The sequence below is a fragment of the Hyperoodon ampullatus genome (assembly GCF_949752795.1).
Source record: "Hyperoodon ampullatus genome assembly, chromosome: 8".
NCBI lineage: Eukaryota > Metazoa > Chordata > Mammalia > Artiodactyla > Ziphiidae > Hyperoodon > Hyperoodon ampullatus.
In genome coordinates, this window is record NC_136921.1 from 34,812,989 (window position 1) to 34,830,742 (window position 17,754).

The 17,754-nt window shown below is 44.7% G+C and overlaps 1 protein-coding gene across 4 annotated transcripts in view; it reads right to left on the reverse strand.

Annotated features, from left to right (window-relative positions):
• CDK15 (cyclin dependent kinase 15) overlaps positions 1-17,754 on the reverse strand; it is a gene marked incomplete at both ends in the record, with an annotated part of 99,362 nt that overhangs the window by 11,697 nt on the left and 69,911 nt on the right. For all 4 annotated transcript variants that reach the window (XM_079709778.1, XM_079709777.1, XM_079709776.1 and 1 more), the window contains one exon: positions 5,196-5,244. In XM_079709778.1, coding sequence (XP_079565904.1) covers positions 5,196-5,244 — 49 coding nt within the window. The remainder of the gene's footprint in view (positions 1-5,195; positions 5,245-17,754) is intronic.

Here is a 17,754-nt window from a genome sequence, read left to right on the forward strand (position 1 = left end):
AGTCCAGAGTGCGGAAGCTGGTTCAGATCAGCAGGACCCAGGACCAGTCTGGAAGGAGACTCAGGGAAAATCTCGTGAAAAAGATTTTAGCCAGTCCGTTTTCACGACAGGGTGGTGGAGTGGGATGCGTGCGGAAATTAGGGCCTGAAACCTCTCTGAACTTCCGGGGGTGGGCGGGTGGACAGGTGGTTATGGGGGGGAGGGGAGCGATGCATCCACCTCCACACTGCACCCCAGTCAGAGATGTGTTTTCTCTGCACACTCCCACCCAGCTTGCTCTTAACAACTGAATTGTTACAGAACTGCTCTGGAGAAGGGGCTTAGGAGCTGCGATCTGATTGGGCAAGGAAGGCTAGGGGACTTGTTCCAACCCGTGTTAGCCCGGGCGTACATACTGGTTTTATTTAGACTGTATCTAGGTGGGGTGGCTGCCGAAGCCAGGAAAGGCTGATGGAGCTTACGGGGCTTGTGGGGACACACAGAAGCAGAGCAAGGCCACTTCCGGGGACAAATGAAAGAAAGGAGAGTGGGAACCGGTCAGTAATATGGGGACTTCTTCTTGAGGACTTTCCTCTTCAACTAACCAACCTTCCCCCGACCCCACCCCACCCCCCGGTCCCCGCCCTTCCCACGAGGTTGTGTCAAGGCTTTTAGTGGTGTTGGGACTTATTTCAATCTCACGGCCTCCAAACTGTGACCGCCACCACCTACTTCTGCTCCTCAGCTGGCAGAGGCGGAGTATACGCATGAAGCCTTTTCCTCGGGTGAGACAATTTCACGTTGGTCTTCCCTGTATAAACCAAATACGTGCCCTCCTGACTACGAGCCTTTACTCGTAGCATAGTAAAGGCTTATAGTAGGACCACCTGATCTGGACAAGCATCCTAAGAATCTCCACCTTGCTATGATCTCTTATTTGGGAGCTGAGAAAAGAGCCCTAGGGATACAGACGTTGCTTCTTTGGGCACAAATGTTAATTTACCTCCATGTTTGTATAATTCTGCTCCTTTCTGCCATCTATAGTCTTGTTTACTATCCATTGCCTTTATTGGCAACTTTCTACAATTTCCCACTTCCTCTAACTCCTACCCGAACAATTCTTCACTGGTTACAACCCCTGCTTTGGAAATGAAAGTTGACATGAAAAGCGAACATCGCAAAATTAATTTGCCGACTAGCACATTTCCATATAGGCTAAATGTTAATAGATATTATTTGTTAGGCTTGTGATATTAGCTATGGAACATGCCAGGAGTATCTTGCAAAGTTAAGAGAACCTACCACCCAATTAATGAGAGTCTGTTAATCAAGACAAAGAACCCTCTGGTGAACCTCTCCTACTAGTAACATTTCCAGAAGTGAGAAGTGTTCCATTGCCAGAATAATACATTTGCTGTAGAACACTTAGAAAATGCAGAGAAAGAAAACTGAAGCTATCTCATCACTCTGAGATGATCCTTTTCACTCAGATAATCACCATTGCTTTAGTGTTTAGTTATTCTTTAGTCCTTTATTTTTATACAGATATATTTTTTGTTTTACAAAAATATGGGATCATACTCTACATGCTGTTCAACCTACTTTTTGCACTTGACTGTCTTGATCATCTTCCCAGGACTTTGAATAGCCTTCTGGGACATAGTTTTAATGACTGCAGAGCATTTCACTATGTAGCTATACCATAGTCCACATAGCCAAACGCTTATTGAAGTTGTTTCCTTTCTTGTTGGGGTGTAAGGGGCTACTATTAAAATCATGCTGTGACAAATATCCTCAAAGAGAAACCATTGTGTACTTGTGCAATAATTTCCTTAGTATAAATTCTGGAAATTGAAATTCCCAGGTTGAAGGATACTATACAACATGTTACATTTTTTGATTATCAGCTAGTTGTCCCAATTTCCATTTCCATCAGCATTCTGGGAGAGCTCCTGTCTGTGTGTGCAAAGAAAACAAATTCATTCCAGCCAACCTGAATTGCCACGGGCCCCACTGCTCATGAAAGTGGTAAAAAGGATTATAATTGTAAATCAATCCTGAAAGATGTGCTGGGTGCGAGGACATCCGCATTTAATTTTAGAAGTCCAGAATAGAAACATGAACAATAAGAAAGAGTCACTCAACATATCTGGAATCTGGTGGCTCTCAGGGGCCTAAGGCAACAGCCTTGATTTCTCTGCACAGCCTGGCGCTGAGTATAGAACTCTCCCACTGCCATTGTTGCCAGCAGGTGGATGGGGGAAGGGCTTTATCTGTTTGCAGCACAAGGCTGGTCACGGTGAGTTCAGCTGGGTTCTTTGTTGTTTTCCCCTAGATCCATAGAAAGAGAAAAAGGGCAGGGATAGAGCGGTCACTATCTTTTTTCCAATTTTTCAATTTGTTTTTATTTTGAAGTGATTTTAAGTTTACAGAAGAGTTTCAGGAGTAATACTTGTATGTTTCACTAGCTTCCCCTAATGTTAACATTTTAGATAATCATAGTAAAATGATCAAAACTAAGTAATTAATAGGCACAATATTATTAACTAAACTGCAGACTTTATTCAAACATCAAATATTGGTTTTTTTCGATGGTGACCTTTTTGTTGTTGTTGTTTCAGGGGAGTGGGTACTTTTTTAGTGCTGTCAGTTTAGGATGTGGTAAAGCAGATATGCCCAATAAGAAATATCTCCAATAGGGCTTCCCTGGTGGCGCAGTGGCTGAGAGTCCGCCTGCCGATGCAGGGGACACGGGTTCGTGCCCTGGTCCGGGAAGATCCCACATGCTGCGGAGCGGCTGGGTCCGTGAGCCATGGCCGCTGAGCCTGCGTGTCCGGAGGCTGCGCTCCGCAGCGGGAGAGGCCACAGCAGTGAGAGGCCCGCGTACCGCAAAAAAAAAAAAAAAAAAAGAAATATCTCCAACACTAGAAAGAAACAGCATCAGAGAAGCTGTCCTATGATTTCCTAATCAGTCTAACGAGTGAGTGTGCACTTACTAGGCCCATGTTAATCGCAATCCCATCAAACCCCACAAGGCCTCGAGGTGCGTTTCCAGTCCGCTCACAGTTCCTCTGCTCCTTGGCAGAAATATTGTAAAAAAGCCCGTGACAACAAGGCTACTCTTTACTCATCACATTTGCAACTTGACTCAACTGACAAAGCCACAGAGACCTGGGTACCAGATGAAGCCCAGTCCTACCGCTTACTTAGCTTGATGACTTTGGCCAAGTTACTGAACTTCTTTGAGCTTCAGTTTCCTTCTCTTTGAAATGGGAATGAGATTTGTGAGGCATAAGTGAAATAACACGTGCAGCCCCCTACTAGGCACACAGCAAGCATCCCACCTAACCTTAGTCCCCTTTCAATGACAAAGCCCTTCTCAGAGCCAAGAGTTTTCTCATGTGATAACTTAGGCCAGTGCTGTCTAATGGAACTTTCCGTGCTGATGGAAATATCCTATTTCTGCCCCGTCCCATACGGTAGCCACTACTCACATGTGGCTATTGAGCCCTTCAAATGTGGCTACTGCAACTGAGCAGCTAAATTTTTAAAAATTGAAGTATAGTTGATTTACAATATTGTGTTTGTTTCAGGTGTACAGCGTAGTGATTCAGTTTTGGGGGTTTTCTTTTGCAGATTATATTCCATTATAGGCTATTACAAGATATTGGATATAATTCCCTGTGCTATACAGTAAATCCTTGGAGTAACTGAATTTCAAATTTAATTTTAAATAATGTAAATTGAAATAGTCACATGTGCTTAGTGGCTATGGTATGAGACAGCACATCTCTAGCCATTACTCCTTGCTTTGAGAATCTGAGCAAAGAGAAGCCAGGAGTCTGAGCTAAGGCAGAGGTATTGCTGGGAACAAGGCAGTGGGCCGAGGTGTTGCCTATGGTCAGAAAAGCCAGCGGGATATTCAGCGACTCCACGTCCTGCTCAGCCTAGAAGGAAGGGCTGGCTGGGCGGCTGCAGGCGCTTTCTCCTGCCGTGCGACAGTGCCAACAGCAGCAGTGCAGGGTAGTAAGGCGGTCTGCAGGTTTGGAGTTACCGTTTATTTTGGAAGCCAGTGGTGAAATGGAAGAAAGCCACAGGGCAGCATGAAAATCCAAATCCCCCTAGTTAGGGGTTAGGGAGCCTGACTATGCGGGCAAGAGGAAGTTTGCACGTCTTGCATGAAATGATAAACAGCAGTTCCCTGGAACCTGTCTCCAAAACAACGGGGAGTTTCAGGTGATACAGCGCGTTTGAAAATGAGAGTGCAGCGTGCGGACGCCCTGGGGAGAATCGTGTCCCTCCCAAAAAAAGATCCTTTGCTAGTTCATAGTTCTGTGTTCCGACCTATTTCACTCTTTGTGCTCTGATATCCACTCTCCGTGGAGGCTTTTTAAAGCACATGAACAGTAAGTATGGGAAAAAAAAATCAAACAAACTTTGGTTGGGTTAAACCCTACCACATTTTCAGGGAAGAGCAACGTTCAAACGTTCACTGAGGGTCTCTTTCTCTTCTCCCCACCTGCGGGAGGGTGTTTTTCTTTGACATTTGAGCCCCTTTCCCCTGTCTCTGATGTTTTCCTCACTGCCCTGTTTGTCTCCTCACTGAAGCAAAAAGAACAGAGCCTTGGCTAATTACTCTCAGATCAAATAATACTGGTTATTGTAATTGGTCATTGTCCGAAAACACTGAGTTCTTCTTAGCTCTGAGGTTGCCTGGCACGGCTTAGTTAGCTAACTATTCCGGGAATGTCTCTATTATCTGTTTTACTTTGCAAAAGAAACTGGGGACTTGTTGAAAGCTGGTAATAAAAGTCTGCCCTGGTCCGAGCCGAGGCTGCGTAGAGAGGGCCTGGGAAAGCGTGGCCTCCGTGAATCACGTTGCCCCCCAACAGCTGCTCAGTGACGTCATTTGGTTTCTGTGTCGGAGAATAATAAACCCACTAGGTCTTCTTACAGGCCAACGCTCCCTCGTTCTCAGGGCCTCGGGCAGGGTGGAAGGGCACAAAACAATTTTAATGACCAAACTCACAGGAAGTAAAATGGTTCACAGAGAAAAACTAACAGACTCACAGGTGGCTGCCTGTCCAAGAGGCGTCTTCCTGGGGCTGAGGGCCCCCAGATCAAGGTGCTCAGGGGCTGGATGTTCATCAGTTTGAGACCCAGGGAAATGTCCCTTCAACCCTGCTGCAAGATAAGCTTTCCAAGGCGGTACTCACCGGTTGCAGACATTCTGAAGGCTCTGAGGCTTAGGCAGTGGGAACCATTCTGGAAAGCATACACAGACACGTTAAAAGACAAAAACAACCCTAAAATCCTGTGGCCAAAAATATTATTAAAATTCTAAATGCTCTTCTTGGCTTGGGGTAACAGGGAATTCAGTTATCAGGTAGGCAAACTAAGTGAGTTTAAGTTTAAATGGAAGGTCACTATTCTGGGTTGAGTTGTGTCCTTCTCCCGAATTCATATGTCAAAGTCCTATAGGCCCAAGTACCTCAGGATTTGACCTTATTTGGACACAGGGTCATTGCAGATATAATTAGTTAAGATGAGGTCATTAGGGTGGACCTTAATTTAATATGACCAGGGCCCGAATAAAAAAGGAAATTTTGGACATAGAGACGGACATGTATAGGGGAAGACAAAGAATAGACAGAAGGAGAAGACAGCACGTACAAGCCAATGAGAGAGGCCTGAACAAATCCTTCCCTCAGAGCCCTCAGAAGGAACCAATCCTGCCAACACCTCAAGTTCAGATCTAGCCTCCAGAAGCGTGAGACGATAAATTTCCGTGGCTTAAGCCACCCAGTTTGTAGTACTTTGTTACAGCATCCCTAGCAAACTAAAATAATACAGTCACAATATTTAATGTCTGCTGGGTGCAGAACATGTGCCGAGTGCTGGGAGAATACACAAGTAATCACGAGAAGCTTCCCCACTCTTACAGAGCTTACAGTTCATTTGAGAGAACAAAACGTGCTTGCCCCGCCCCCCTCCAAGAAAACGCGTGACAAATGAGGGGGCAAAGTCTTAAAAACTCAGAAGTGGTTAAAAAGTTAACGGGACTAATTTTATATGTCACTTACCATAAAGGTGGAAGTGAATCCTGGCTTGAATAATCCAAAATGGATGATAATAAGATTTGTAATTTTCTTTGGAGCACTCTTTACAACGTTACATGTGGATACATGTATTTCTATTATTATTTTTTTTTATATTGACACTATTTAACCCAAAATAAAACCACTATAAAAGGAGACAATTTCTTATTCATTCAAGAAATACTAATTAAATGCTTACTCTATGTAAGGGTGCTAAAAGAGGCTGCAAGGATGTAAGCTTATGCTACTTATCAAATCCTTCTATTTCGACTCCAAATTGAGAAAAGAGTATTTCAACTCTCATGTAAAAGGATGTTTTTGCTTTATATTTTCCTTGGGCCTGAAGTATAATTCTCTTGGTTTTAAAACCTCTCTTCTTCCAGCTCCTATAGGAATGGAATACAGCAAGACTGTTTATCCAACAAAGAATTTAATCATAGTTGGGCAAAAAATGGTTTTGATAATACTGACCTATTCATGTCTGTATGTGTATGTAAAAAGCCCTGGAAGACCACTCACCTGATCGTGATAATGGTCACTAGGGCTTACCCTTCTCACTTCTATGCTAATTTTCTTAAATTTATTTATTTTTAAATAAAAAGCACATATTACTGTGTAACTTCAAAAATATGTTCAATTAAAGATGGACATTATGGTGTTAAGAGCTGTAGAATGAAAGCTGTGATCGAAGAACATAATTTAAGCTGAGTTTTCAAGGTCAGATGCAATCAAATGTGAACTACTCTGCTGGCAGTTTTTTAAAAAAAATTATTTATTTATTTATTTATTTATTTATGGCTGTGTTGGGTCTTCGTTGCTGTGCGCAGGCTTTCTCTAGTTGCGGCGAGCGGGGGCTACTCTTCATTGCCGAGCCAGGGCTTCTCATTGTGGTGGCTTCTCTTGCTGGGGAGCATGGGCTCTAGGTGCAGGCTTCAGTAGTTGTGGCTCGTGGGCTCTAGAGAGCGCAGGCTCAGTAGTTGTGGTGCAGGGGCTTAGTTGCTCCGCGGCATGTGGGATCTTCCCGGACCGGGGCACGAACCTGTGTCCCCTGCATCGGCAGGTGGACTCTCAACCACTGCGCCACCAGGGAAGCCCTGGACTTGGGTTTTGAATACACACTATGCCACTTAACCAGCTGTATGACTTGAGGGTGTTGCTTAACCTCACCGGGCCTCAGTTTTCCCATCTGCAGGAGCGAGATAATTATAGCTCCTACTGCACAGGGTTGTTGTGAGAATTAGAGCAGTGAGTGAAGTATAAGTATTTCCTCATCCTTTGCCTTTTTTCTTTCTGCCTCTTTCTCTTGTTTGATGTACCATGTATTTCTCCTCTCAGGTTTCAATAAGGTTTCTGCTTATTGTTCTCCTTGGAAATCCATAATTTGCTGTTTCATTCTACTGAAATTCTAACGTGTTCCAAGCTTGAGTTCTTACAAGCCTAGCTTAATTTCTTTTGAGTTTTCAGTGTGGGCCAGAGGTGTGTGCCTTAGCTCTGTGGTGTAGTAACATGAACACAAGCCCAGGCTTAAATCTTCTTTCTGCCACTTATGAGCTCTGGGCTTTGGGGGAAATTACTTCACCTCTCTGGTTAAGTAACTCAGAAGTTTCTCAATCTGTAAAGTGGGAACACTTTTCCAGTTGCCTGGGAGGATTAGATAAGATTAAGCACTTGGCCTGTAGTAGGGGCTCAATCAATGTTAGTCTTATTCCTTTTTCTTTTTCTTCTTCTTGTTTCTACCTCTCATTTTGGAGAAGCAACCTGGTCTCACACAAGTGGTCCTCAAGCCAAGCAGCACACTAGCATCACCTGGGAGAGTTTTTGAACAAAAAGGAGGTGCTGGCTCCACCCCACAGAGTCTGATTCAACGAGCCTGGGGAGGGCCCAGCATTGGTCGGTTGTTGTGTGGTTGTTATTATGTTTAATGGTCTCCAGATGTTTCTAGAATGGCACTAAATGAGGCAGAGGACACTGGTCTATCAAGGAGGGCAGGGTCGACCAGCAACTCCCAGCAACTCCCACACACTTCTCTGGGGCTCATTTCCTCAAGTAGGCTTGTGAAAATTCAGTTAATCAATGTACATAAAAATCGCAGAACGCCGTGTCTGATGCATACTTCACATGTTTTTCAAGGATGTGAAAGAGGAAGCATGATGAAGGAAAAAAATCATTCCTCATAAATTCTACCAGTAGAGGATGACTTGTAAGAGTTGGCCCCAGGGCTTCCCTGGTGGCGCAGTGGTTGAGAGTCCGCCTGCTGATGCAGGGGACACAGGTTCGTGCCCCGGTCCGGGAGGATCCCACATGCCGCGGAGCGGCTGGGCCTGTGAGCCATGGCCGCTGAGCCTGCGCGTCCGGAGCCTGTGCTCCGCAACGGGAGAGGCCACAACAGTGAGAGGCCCGCGTACCGCAAAAAAAAAAAAAAAAAAAAAAAAAAGAGTTGGCCCCAGGAGGCAATGTGACAACATTGAACTTGAGGTTCCGTGTCTTGCATAGACTGTGCCTGACTCTCTTCCCACATCTATTTTGTAGCTACGTTAGCCCAGATAGCGGATTGATGTGTCCAGCGTCAGCCAGGTTGCTGGTTATGAAGCGGAGCCAAAGCCCAGCGCCCATTTGTGGCCAGCCCTCTGCTCTTATGCAGATAACCTGATGCTGGGTGACCTTGCCTCGTTCCCATTGATTTTTCCCAGTAGTTAAACCGCAAGCGATCAATGAGAGAATGATCCACAAACAGGCATTTTACCCAGCGCCATTTCAAGAGAAGTCTGTTTCTCTGGCTTCAGTAGCCTCTCAAATCGTAGGTCTGTAGGTAGCTTATTTCCCTTCTCCTTCCAAAGCTGATGGTTAATCATTAGACCAGATTCCTCTCCATCTGCTCCTTCTGCAGTTCTCTTTAAAGGGGTTCTCGTTTGAGTTCAGTTGGAATTTGAGGCAGGAGGAGCAAAGTAAACTTCGCTTTTGTAAAAGCCAAGTTTAAAAGCTGAACATTTTAATTTCCCAACTGAACAGAGTAAAAGTAAAATGAGGGCCAAACTGTTGCTACCATAGTAAAATAATGCATTTTTTCATAAACCTTTAAGAAAGCTCATTTCACAACTGATTCAAGTCAACAGAGATTTGTTGGTTGGTTGATACAATATCACCAGGACCATTTTGAGCCTTAGCTCAAGGTGAAACATTTTCTAGTTACTATAGTCTTTACCACAGTCCCCCTAAGGTTATCTTATAGTGCGGTCTGCTGAACGACACCTCTGGAATTTCCCGAACACAATGCATTCTTGAGATACCACATATTTAGATAGTTGATAATGCTGTTAGCCTTACTGCGCTATCTCAGAGCAGGAACTTTGCAAAAACCTGTAGCTCGTCTAACTCACCCCCAGCCTCACCCCAGATATACACACTCAAGCCCTCACAGCTGCTCGCCTCCCTCTTCCTCAGGTAGCTGGCTTAGTCTTTTGCTCAGGGAGTCTGAACTTGGCATTCCTGTTGGAGTGTCATCGGGACACCAAAAGCCAGTGCTGTCACGGAAGGCGCTCCTTGGCATTTGAGCCTGGCACTTCAACGCTCACTGGGGGCTTATCACTTTTCTAACCCTGCATCAAAACTTTTTGTGGATTCTAAGGAAATATCTATCCTCGGAAGCCTGTTCCTAAGGTAATGGTCTCTGGAGAGGAAGGGGAAGCCAGGCCTGGCTCCCGGCGCGTGGATGGAGAAGGTGGAGGTGATGGGCTCGGTCAGGAGTCTCCCCTCTCCTGGGGGCAGTGTTTAATGTCTCTCCACACCTACAGACGAGGTTTGAGCTATAGCTCGATCATGCCATTCGGTGTTTATGGTATTTAATGACACATCATTTGACATTTATCACTCCCCTGTAGCCTCTACAAATGTTTAAGGGCCACACGTGCAGGTGGTGTGCTCAGCACTGGAAATGCACAGACATGGTACTGGGTGCTCCCCCAAGTTTACAGCCGTATGATTTCCATGGGATGATGATGACGACAATGATGGTAATTATCGCAATCTTTTGGTCTTTTCCAGCCTCTCTGACCCTTCCTTCTCAGCTTCCAAAGAACCCTTTCCCTCTACTGGATCCTTCAGCACTGGTCCCCCTGGGTGCCATCATGGTCTTCTTTCTCCACACGGTCTCCCTTGCACGATTGAACTCACACCTGGAGCTTTAAATACCACTTTAAGCAGATGACTTCCAATTTCGTATTTCTAGATTAGACCCCTATAATCACAGGCTTGTATTTCTTTTCTTTTTTTTTTGCTGCACTGCATAGCTTGTGGGATCTTAGTTCCCTGACCAGGGATTGAACCCGGGCCCTTGGCAGTGAGCGAGGAGAGTCCTAACCATTGGACCGCCAGGGAATTCCCCACAGGCTTGTATTTCTAATTGCTTTTCAGATATCTCCATTTGGTGGTCTCACAGATATCTTCATCTTGAAATGTTCAAACCTTATACTCATTACATTCTCCACAAATCTGTTCCTTCCCCCTTTTATTTCCTGTGCCAGTAAATGGTATGATCATTCTCTCACCCACTGGATTTAGGTTTCTCCTTCACAAGTCAAATCCAATCAGTTACAACCTCCCCTTGACTCTACCTCCTTCATGCTTTTTAGATTTGCCCCAACATTCTTCATCCATTGCTACTGCTCTAGTTGACACTTCCTATTTATCTTCTAGAATCTAGAGCATTGCCACACTGACTAACACCAATTTAATTCTACATATAGTCTTCCAAGCAATTTTTTCTAAAATTTAAATCCTGCCATATCACTTCCCTGCTAATAATCATCCGATGCCTTCTCTTTGCTTATTAGTCGAGTCCAAATCCTTAGGATGATTACAAATCACTTTCCAATCTGTTCCCCATCTGTCCTTCCAGGTTAATCTCCGACAATGGTCTGCCACAAAGCCAACATTCTAGCTTCCCTGAGCAATTCACCTGCTTGTATATTACCAGGTACACCAGCTTTCCTACTCCTCTGTGTCAAGTTCCTTTGTCTGGCATGTCCTTCCCCCTCTTGCTCACCTGGAGAAAGCCCACTTCATCATGCCTGAAACCGAGCTCATGTCTCTTTCTCCCAAACAGTCCCTAAATTCCCCAGACAAACCAAGGCCTTTTTCCAAGTGTTCCTAGAGGTCCTTAGGGGATCCTGCTATAATAATACTTTCCACATTGCAGAATTTATTTGTTTCTCCCTCTAGACCGTATGCCTTGAAGGCAGGTATCAATGTATTATTTATTTTTGAATCTTAGTCTCAGCACCTAGCATTAAATAAATATTTGTTGAATGAACGAAAAATTGATGCTTAGGTGAAAAATAGAAAATGAAATTTACTAAACCTTATTCTTAAGAGGTAAAAGTGACTCAAGAGAGCCCACTTTTTTTTTTTTCCACGGTATGCGGGCCTCTCACTGTAGTGGTCTCTCCCGTTGCGGAGCACGGGCTCTGGTCGCACAGGCTCAGCGGCCACGGCTCATGGGCCCAGCTGCTCCGCGGCATGTGGGATCTTCCTGGACCGGGGCACGAACCCGTGTCCCCTGCATCGGCAGGCGGACTCTCAACCACTGCACCACCAGGGAAGTCCTAGAGAGCCCACTTGTGATTCCCACTCTGTATCTTACAGAGATCGATGATGCCAGGCACAGGCCACTAAGGTGTGGAAGAAGTCTCTGATCTGACCCAGATCCATGATGTTTGCGACCTTAAGGCCTTTTTCCTGAACTGGGAAGAAACGTAGCAGGGTTTACTTGAAAAAAATTTCTTTTAACCTGCTTTCCTTCATTTGTAATTTTTCCTAATCTTAACTACTTTAAGATTATCCAGTCCCCCTCAATAAAAACTAATAATTGCTACCAAATAAGGATGAGAAAACTAAAAATAAATGTAGAAACTATTAATGAAGATCAAAGTGGGCCATGTATCTAAATGAATTTCACTGCTTGATGTGGGGGATGGGTTAATAAAGGTGTTAATAGTAACTCCCACGAGCTTTTGCCGAGCTCCAGAAGTGGGACAGCAACGCGCCTGATGGTGGTTCATAGATTCGGTGAACATCGTGGCTTCATTACCTGAAGCAGGTGGGGTTGCCTGCTGGAGTCCCAGGGCGGGAGCTCCACTCACATTACACTTCAGAAACATGTCACCAAGCTCACAGATTCTAAAAGCAAGTCTGGGTTAAAGGACATAATCATTTGGGAATGAACTTGGAAAAGTGTTATTGGCTGATGCCAGCCTAGGGCATTGTTTTATTACCAAATTATATTTGCCCTTGGAAGGTACTGTGGAATTACCTATGAGCACCAACTTGGAGTTCAACAGGCTGGATATTCTGGGTCACCCCCTTCCTGGCCAGGTGACCCTGGGCAAGACACATACCTCCCCAAGCCTTAGCTCTCTCGTCTATAAAGTAGGAATGATAACGTTGCCCCTGTTGGATAGAGCTATTGTGAATCCAAGTAGTATGATGTATGAAAAGTGCCTAATTCATAGTTAGTGCTCGATAAACGACCGTTATTTTACCCAGCAATAAGGTGAATAATAACTTACATGTACCTTCTTGGCAAAGCAGGCAGAACAAGGATTATTAGTCCAGAAGGTGCTAGAACCTGGAACTAGAACCCAGGTGGCCGTTGATTTCATCTAACAAATATCTATTTACTATTACGTGCCAGTTATGGAGGCAGGTGTAAAATACTAGAAACACTGGAAGTGGTCAGGTTTGCTTTGTAGAAAACCTCAGCACTCTTTCCGCTGTACCATGCTTTGGGTGAAACCAACAATGACAACATGAATACTGTCTGTGATTCAGTGGCCCTTACTGGACACCATTATGTAGATAATGAGGGTTCTCCCAGGGAAGAGGCCTGTGGCCACAGCGTGGGCAGGCATCTCACAGCAGTTTAGGACGGGCAGCAGAAAGGAGCCTTCACCAGAAGGGGCAGCTTTAACAGGCGCTCACACTGACTCAGGGAGGTGTTTGAAAGCTGCAGGTCAGCTCTTAGGGTATGTGAACTCAGGCAGTGTTTAGGCCCAAGCAAGTAAAAACCAAAGTCAGTTCTGGCCTAGGAGGTGTGCCTGACATCTATAAGGAAGCCAAGAACTCTAAGGGAGCTAAACAGGAAGAAACAGACATTGCATCAGCTCTCATACAACTACCGTTGAGTCTGAACCCTGATGAGTCACTGAGCAGCTGAATGAACTTCCACCCTGTATAAAAAAAAAAGGATGGGAACTAACTTTTATGGGGCATTGCCTAAAAGTTAGGGACTGTGGATGTTAACTATTGTTTTATAATATATACATATATCAAATCATTATGTTGTCTGCAAAATGAGACAGAGGGACATAACATGGTTAACACAAGGAGAACAGGTTTGCTGTGGACTGACCCATCTCCAACCTAGGAAATCCCTCTGTGTGGAACTGGGAGAAAGCCTCGGTTTCCTCAGGTGTAAAACTGTGCTACTCCAACCGGCATGGACCCTAGCAGACAGTATAAGGATTAGCTATTATGTATGTCCTGTGCCTGGCACACAGCGGACACTTTTTAAATGATAGGATTGCTCCCATTTTGCAGATTAGGGAACTGGGAAAGAAATCACTTCCTCAAGTACCCCCAGAGAGTACAAGGTGGAGTGTGGATCTGCCGCTCCATGAATTGATGCCAATAATGAAAACCTCTCTTATCAGTATCCTTTCCCTTAGTTCAGCCCACTGATTAACTCACTTGGCTAATAGCTCATTCTATTGAGTGGATGCTGATGCACAGCTTAGATTGTGTTCACAGCAGGCACACAAAGACACGCTCAGAATTCTTTGAGCCCAAAGCGTGGTAGCTCTATGTAATCCCAACATGGACAAGGATCATTTTAGATTTTTAATTATCATCTGTCCTGTAATGATGTCAGATGAAGTGAAGCTCTCACACTAGATTTCAGGTCAAAATAAAACGTTCCCAGGGTAAGGCTAGATTGCTGTATTGTGAGCCTGTCTGATGCCAGTATTCCGCCCCCATTATTTCTTGCTTCCACCTGGTGGTCAAAAGTTGAAAAAGCAGGCATACTGAAAATAACTAGGTGTCAGCAGGATCCATTTGCCTATCGTTTATAGGACATCTGAATCTGGGTCGCTGCAGGGCTTTTAGTACTGCTTTCCTGCCTTTTGATTTCTACCAAGTTCCTCCAGTGGAAAATCTTTCCATGTGCAGTGTTCTTTCCTGGGGCTGAAAGGACCAAGATAATCCCGGATGCTTCCCTGCAGCTGAGCTCATGTCACAAATCAGGCATGATTTTCAGCAGATATTTCTTTAAAAGTTTGAAGGCCTCTGTGGACTCTATTCCCTTCTCAACGGGAACAGGCATCAAAGAGACAGGAATAAAATGCTTTGCACTCACATCACGAACTAATTGCCAATTTGGCAAATGCATTGACTAATGTCATGCACTGTTATTTCTAAATCCTCTCCTGTCCTTGACCCCCAGTATCTAGATGTAAACTTGGGACCATTAGTGGAGAAGGATAAAGTCTTCTGGTGCCTCAAATGGAATTGAGAGGGATTTAAACTAGGCGCTTTTGAGTGTGGTGAAATGAACCCAGCAGTACATTAATGCTAGGATTTGAGCTCACACAGCATGAGTGCTTTCAAAAACCGTGTTTAAGGAAGCAAACAGAGCCACGACAGACCCTTTCAGTGGAGCAAAAGGAGTTGGATGAAACAATCAATGACACATTAAAAAACCACAACTGGGCTGCAATCATGTGGGCAGAAAAAAAAGTTTTTCTTTATCACAGGATCTTTGCATCTAATGAGATGGTGCCTGGACAACCTCCAGAGGGGTAAGGCCTCTGTTTACTTTAGCTGAGAAATGTCTAAATATTTAGTTGGTTCTCTTAAAAGCCTTACACCAGTCTGTAGCAAACTGGTCTTTAAGGTATGATCTTATTGGGTCTATATTGCCATCGGGAGAGCTATTTAAAGGGAATTTGGAAAAGTCAGAAGATATTACCACTGAAGGTGCAAATGTTAACTTCCCCCCCCGCCTCAAAATTAACTCTTTTTAATGTCCTCCAAATATTTAGTTTAGGACCAATACCTTGCCAGTCAATACTTTCTCTTAATTCATCCTAAATGGTTCTCTGCTTCTTACATACACTTTATTCTTATTGGTTCCAGTTGGGCCGAAGTGCTTGAGGCTAAAAAGGGGAGGGACTCCTGAGCGCATTTTCTTGGGAGCGGGAGGGGAAGCTAAGAGGGCTGAGAGAGCTTTGTAAAAATGTCTGTAGGGGTCCATCCTTTAAATTCACACTACTGTCATGTATCAGCAGATTTCAGTCAAGACCAATATCCAGTTTGCTCTAAGCTTCTGGGATCCTCTGTGTCACAAACACAGTGCATCCCAGATATGGCATCAGTTGGGGCTTTAACCTTTTTAGACTTTCTGATAGTAGAATCCCCTCCAGCATGCCTTCTTTATTATTGCTTCCTGTGGACTCTCACTAAGGATCCCCGAACTGCTTCCCTCCCCCGCTGCAGGAGGCCAGCACAGACCCTGTTCTGCCCGTTTGATGAATGTGTCTTGGCTAATTGTGTGCAAGATGGCAGGCCTTTAGCAAGTGTGACCAGTTTATTGTTCAGCCAATCACAGGCGCCTCAGTTAGCATGTGAAAAGGGGGTGTGTTGCCGGGGAGGGTGAGTGTTCTGGCGGCTGAGTCAAAGGAGGAGCGTTTTGGGGGGTCACAGAGCAACACCCACTTCTTTGAGGGGATGTTACTATGCTCTACTAAACCTGTAAACCTCTTACTCAAAGCACTTTTTTTCGCTTCCCTCTTTTTTCAAGGATATCTTTTTTTCCCATGGTTCAAGCAAGGCAAGACACTGGCTACTCTACAGATGGAGCTCACGTTCCAGGGTTTTTAATATTTCACTTTTATATTTCTGTTAGAGAATGATCCTGCTGAGAGTCTGGGAGTCCGTGCTCGTCAGAACCCCTCACTGACACTTGGATATATTGCTCTGAAAGCTATCCCAGGAGAGAAGATTAAACAAAAAAAAGCCTACTTTTCAAAGCCTACCTCTCAATCTGCCCACATCAAAATAAGACAACTGGCCCTTTGAAGTGGGAGACACAAGAGTTCTCAGCCAGCTTGCTTAAAGCAGGGGGTGGGGCTGGGGGAGATAAGGAAAGAAGGAAGGAAGGAAGGAAGGAAGGCAGGGAGGGAGGAAGGAAGGAAGGAAGGAAGGGAGGGAGGGAGGGAGGAAAGAAAGAAAGAAAGACCAGTGTCTAAAATTATATACCTTTCTTCCCTCACCCAGATTTAATCAGGCACAGGAGTCTGAATTGCTGGCGAGAAAACTTACAGCCCTGCTCATCAGCGTCCCAAGAAAACAGGTAACTGGTCAGAGAAACCTGTCCAGCGGGGTCAGCACCAGGTGTTTTTTTTAAAACCTGTACAAACAGAAACTGTGTTGTTCATACATAGTCGAGACAAGACCTGGTAAGGGCAGCGTGGGCACAGATGGCCACTGGATGGTCCTCTAAGTTCTGAGCTCTCCAGCTCCCTCAAAGTTGTTGTGCAGCTGAATTCAAAGTTTGGGGACTCTTAGAGTGAAAAGGAGAGGAATGAAAATCTCATCAAGAATGGCTTTAACAGTTCTCCTCTGTGACATTCTACTGGCTCCCATCCCCTCTTCTGGTCCCTTAATCACTGGAGCTCAAGTCCCTGGAAGCAGCAGCAACAGCTCAGGGAAGGGGGTGGGTGGGAGGCGGCCTGAAGGAACTTCTTAATTCATATAAGGGGATGTTCCTGGAACACGGATGTGGGTGACTGTTTTAAAACATAGTCCTTGTAATTGAGTTATCAGTAGTACTGACCCCATGCCCAAGATATGCTGGACTTTTAAGATTTACAAGTAAAAGTTGAGATATCTTGGCTGTGACTAAGGTTACAATGCCCTTCCCTTCGTAAGCCTAGCCTGGCCCACAGCTATACACTGCCCAAGCCCGTGGAAGTTGGGCTCACAAGTGAGCACCCCCCCCATAAGGAGAGCTGGTGAAAGAGTGTGGATGAATGAATACAAACCCAACCTCTTAGAGATCCATGAATGTGCCGAATTCATCTATGCAGACCCAGCACGTTACACAGTGCCTGGCAGATAGTAGGTGCTCAGAAATTTTTGACTTATTTGAATTAAATTGAATCCTTACTAGAAAAACAATGCAAAGTATGAACCCTATTGATGTTGGGCCTGGAGAATTCTCTTCATAAATAAAAAATTGCATATTACTTTGAAATGACAGCAAAATAAAAAATGCAACATATTTCTCGATGTTTTATTGGAACCCAGTTATCTTATTTAGTACAGAATCTGGCAGGGAAGCATTCTGGACAAGTTTCTATCATTATCGTTCTCATCAAGGATCACTGTTTATTGCCTGAATCAACCTGAAACCCAAACATTTCAAGTTTGGGGGAACAGCATATGCTCACCATGGCAGCTTTGTACTGAGATCATTCAAATTCTTTTCTACAACCCATCTGTGACCCTAAACTTCTGCTTGCATCCATGTTAGGAAGCTGAGGGGTCCCATTTCACTCAGAGAGTGAAAGGGAAAAGGCGTTATTCCAATCCCTGCAGCGAGAGGGTGGCATTTTGCTCAAGT